Raw genomic sequence first — 3,824 nt, forward strand, 5'->3', positions numbered from 1 at the left:
GGTGCAATGCTGAGGTTCCTCCCCAGACACTAGCTAACACTCCAGATATTTAAAGATGATGTGACAGTGCTTCCTCCTCACCACGGTTCTGTCATTAAACACAGACTGCAGGCAGGGGAGGGCTGCAGGCAGAGGTGGTCTCACAGACCTAATTCTGCTGCTGCCTGCATGCCTCTGGGTACCGTGGCTTCAGTGCTTCCTATGACTAAAACTAAAGATATATGTGCTGTTATTGAGGGAAAACAGTTACATTCGTACAGCAAGGACTCCCAGAGGAGGTCAGACATCTCCCTTGTGTTTTCTTCTCAGCACAGCCGTAGTTTGCTTTCCCCATCTCTGGCTCTGCACCGGGCCACAACTTTCCCATTTTAAAGCACACAGTTTTATTTTGGAATGCATCCCCCTCCCCACTGCCCTTCCCAGTTTAACTTGCGGGTTCATTGCTTTGTGCCCTTCCCAGCAGCTTCCACCCCAGGTCAAGACCCTCTCCCAGACAGGGAACACCAACTCACCTCCACTTTCCCAGCACAGTCAGGGTACTTGGGGTCCCTGGGCACCTCACACTGGTCCCTCCTGCCTTCCAACACTGCAGAAAGATAATTGAGGCATGAGGAGAGCCACAACCTGCCTGGCAGAGCAGCTAGAAATGCTGGAAGGGGAGGGGGCTATCAGGTCACAAGCACGTTCATCGGTACTGCCACTGGGACAGCAGACAGCCCCATCCCACTTGATGGAGGACACAAGATGTGAAGCATCTTCCCCAGCATCAGGGAGGAAACAGAGAAACACGCCCCCAGCCTGCTTAAACACTGACAGCACGTTCCCCTTTCTCAGCTCAGCAGGTCTCTATTGCACCTCCCTGCTGCTTCCAGCCTGGTCCAGACCCCAGGTCCTACCTATCCACACTCCTGTTAACCATCCGTAAGCAGGTTGTGGTGTCTCAGGAAGCATTTGACAGCCTTTACATCGTAAAAGTGCAATAAAAATTGTCCTGCTGAGCTGTTAACAGAAAACTCAGCCCCCAGGGTCAGCCCTAGAATAAGGCACAAAAGTGGCTAAAACAGTAATAGGATCTTTTCTTCCTCTGTAGTTGGATTAATAAGACACCACCCCTCCTATAAGCCCTCCTTTGCCTGAAAAAGCATGAGGTGGAAGAGGCAATGGAATCTTCTATTTGATGATGCCAGCCCAAACCCCAGCAGCCACGCAGCTGTGTGGAGAAACATCTGGAGAGCCCAGCTACCCTCCCAGCACTGCTGGAGCGGGATGTGAATGTCTCTCCTGGCGCTGGATCCCAGACCCTGGGCTTTGGATCTGAACTGTCACATTTTTCTATCCAGATGTTTGTGCTGGCACTGCTCCTCATCTTTAATTCTGCATTTAATCCTGTGGCATATATTTCCATTCCTCCTCCTTGCAGGCATGAGTTTCCCAGGTCTTGCTCCTCTGCAGACTGATCTCCCACACTCCCGAGCCCTCCTGGGCCAAGTGAGGCAACACTTTTAGGAGAACATTACCACTGTCAGAGACCATGGAGAGTGGTTCCCTGTACATCCTCCTTTTCCAGCCTTCCTGGCTGTAATAAGAAGATGAGAGTCCTGGAAACCTCCGGAAAGGCTCAGACCACACTCAGGACCTTCCCTCTCTCAAAGAGATGGTGTGACCACGTGGTGCACCCAGAGTTGGACACAAACAGCCCTAGGAGTTCTGCCAAAGAGCTTCAGGTGCCCTACTTAGTCCTGCACACAGAATTGAGTTGGGTAACCTCAGATCAGCATCCATTCCCCTACATTTTTACTAAATTTTTTTGTGGTAGGCTTGGCTGGATCTCCCTATTGCAACTGTATCATGGGAGGTTTGGAGCATGGGGACCCTCAAGGACACTCACCTTTCCCGTTCAGGAGGCTGTTCCGGAGAATCTGGTCTACTTTTATTGCGATATCTGAGACGTTTTGAGCTATAGCTTGGATCCTCTCCATCAACCCGGCTGCTGGCTGGAACCTGGGGGGGGAAAAAAAAAATAGACCCTGAAAACTTGATGTCTCCCAGTGGCGAGACTCAGGGGTGCCTATAGCAAACTTGCCATCCTTGGAACTCAGAGGTGCCTATAGCAAACTTGCCATCCTTGGAACTCAGAGGTGCCTATAGCAAACTTGCCATTCTTGGAAGCTGCCAGCAGGTTGAACTTAGCTCCAGGATGCAACATGGGAACACCCGGTCCAGCGTGTACCAGGCAGGTCATCACCTTCCAAGAGGTCTGATTAAAAACCTATGTAAATCAGTATTCTGCCATTTTTGGCAGAGCGCTGATAAACACGGAGATATCTATGCATTTTAGATGCGGAAATATTAAATAAGCTGGAAAAACTGTTTTTCTTATTTCAGGTGTGTTATGTTTGAAAACCCTCAGCTGTGATTATTGGCCCTGCAGTACACGTAGAAAGCTGTGCTGGGAAAAAAGGGAAGAAAACTCCTCAGAAACACAGCAAAAAAACAGAGGAGGGCTGAGAAAGCTCATGGATGTGGACCAGACTGCGGCAAAACACGCAGGACACGTGGATGGCCTGTGCCAGCCCATCCACCAAAGACTTAGGCAAGTGGATTTCCAGGTCCTGCAGTGAGGAGCAACAGCAAGGGCTGTGCAGGAGAAGGGCGCCGAGGCAAGCGTTGAGCTGGGTATTGCAGCCCCAGCAAAGCCAGCAGGCACCTTCCCACTGAGGCTTGAGATCACATTCCACCGGTTCAAATAGCTGCGTATGCTGCCTATCGAATTAAAGCCTGCAATCAATACTGTCCTGGGTAAACAGCAGCATTAAACTCATCTACATAACACACTGTGTAGACGGAGTGACAGAGCACTGTAAAGAGGACGGGTGTCAATTAAAACCTGGTGCAATACATAAAAGGGCAAGAGAACTCAATCCATCAGCAGTGGTGCCCTGCCAGGCTTGTCAAGGAGCAAGTTCTACACCTCCAATGCCTTGCCTGCCGCTTCCATCAGAAATAACCACCACGTCCCGACGATCATAGCTATCACAGTAAATAATTTCTCCTTCTGGAGCATCTGGGTCATAAGTTTTTCCTTCTGCTGCTGCCAAGATCATTATAATACAAGAAAATGTCATAAGCAGTGAGCAAAACCAAAAGGGCTACCTCGAATACTCTTGCCACAAAAAATATGTGCTGATGTCAGGTCCTTCCCGGTGAAGTTTTATCTTTGTTCTCCATCAGATCAGTGAACCCGAAGGCTGGGATTTAAAGTACCTCTGTCCTCAAGGCTAAAAAAAAAATCCTAGTTTTATGAACCGCTACTGCTTCAGTTGTTGATTTAAAGTCCATTCACTAGCAGCGAGCAGCCCACATTTTTCCTTCTGGCATGGTTTATGACCATCAATATTCAGCCTGCATACCTCCACAGGGAGCCACATATCTTAGGCTTTTAAGAAATAATAATTGAATGCAGAGGACACCACTGCCCCCAAGTAACTTTCAACCTTTGCAGAGAATAATCCTCAGGTATCCTTTCGGCTGCTGTAACCACTTCAGCAGGGAGATTCCTCACGAGGACCTGGTAAAATATGGGCACAAAAATGACCTGCGATAAGCTCTACTTGTGAGCATGGCTCTGAGGAGATAAAACACTCCCGGTCTGAGGGCTGCACAGACTCAAGCAGTGCTGAAAGCTTGAAAAGTCCCTATTTCTGTAACCCTTATTCTGCTAGCAAGCAGCTGTCAGACCATGCAGGTGATGCACATGCACTTGGTGAGCTGGAAACAGCTGGGACGGGCAGCTTAGGAGCAAATGTCCCAAGTACACAGTGAAT

General features: G+C 49.2%; 1 protein-coding gene across 1 annotated transcript in view; it reads right to left on the reverse strand.

The window, feature by feature from the left end:
* Nucleotides 1-2,206, reverse strand: part of MGAT5B (mannosyl (alpha-1,6-)-glycoprotein beta-1,6-N-acetyl-glucosaminyltransferase, isozyme B) — a 31,764-nt gene extending 29,558 nt beyond the window's left edge. The window contains exons 1-3 of the mRNA XM_010151417.1: nucleotides 2,121-2,206; nucleotides 1,889-2,001; nucleotides 513-586 (exon numbers count right to left, since the gene is read on the reverse strand). Coding sequence (XP_010149719.1) covers nucleotides 513-586; nucleotides 1,889-2,001; nucleotides 2,121-2,206 — 273 coding nt within the window. The remainder of the gene's footprint in view (nucleotides 1-512; nucleotides 587-1,888; nucleotides 2,002-2,120) is intronic.
* Nucleotides 2,207-3,824: the final 1,618 nt, after the last annotated feature.

This window comes from Eurypyga helias, unplaced genomic scaffold (assembly GCF_000690775.1).
Source record: "Eurypyga helias isolate BGI_N326 unplaced genomic scaffold, ASM69077v1 scaffold8310, whole genome shotgun sequence".
Lineage (NCBI taxonomy): Eukaryota > Metazoa > Chordata > Aves > Eurypygiformes > Eurypygidae > Eurypyga > Eurypyga helias.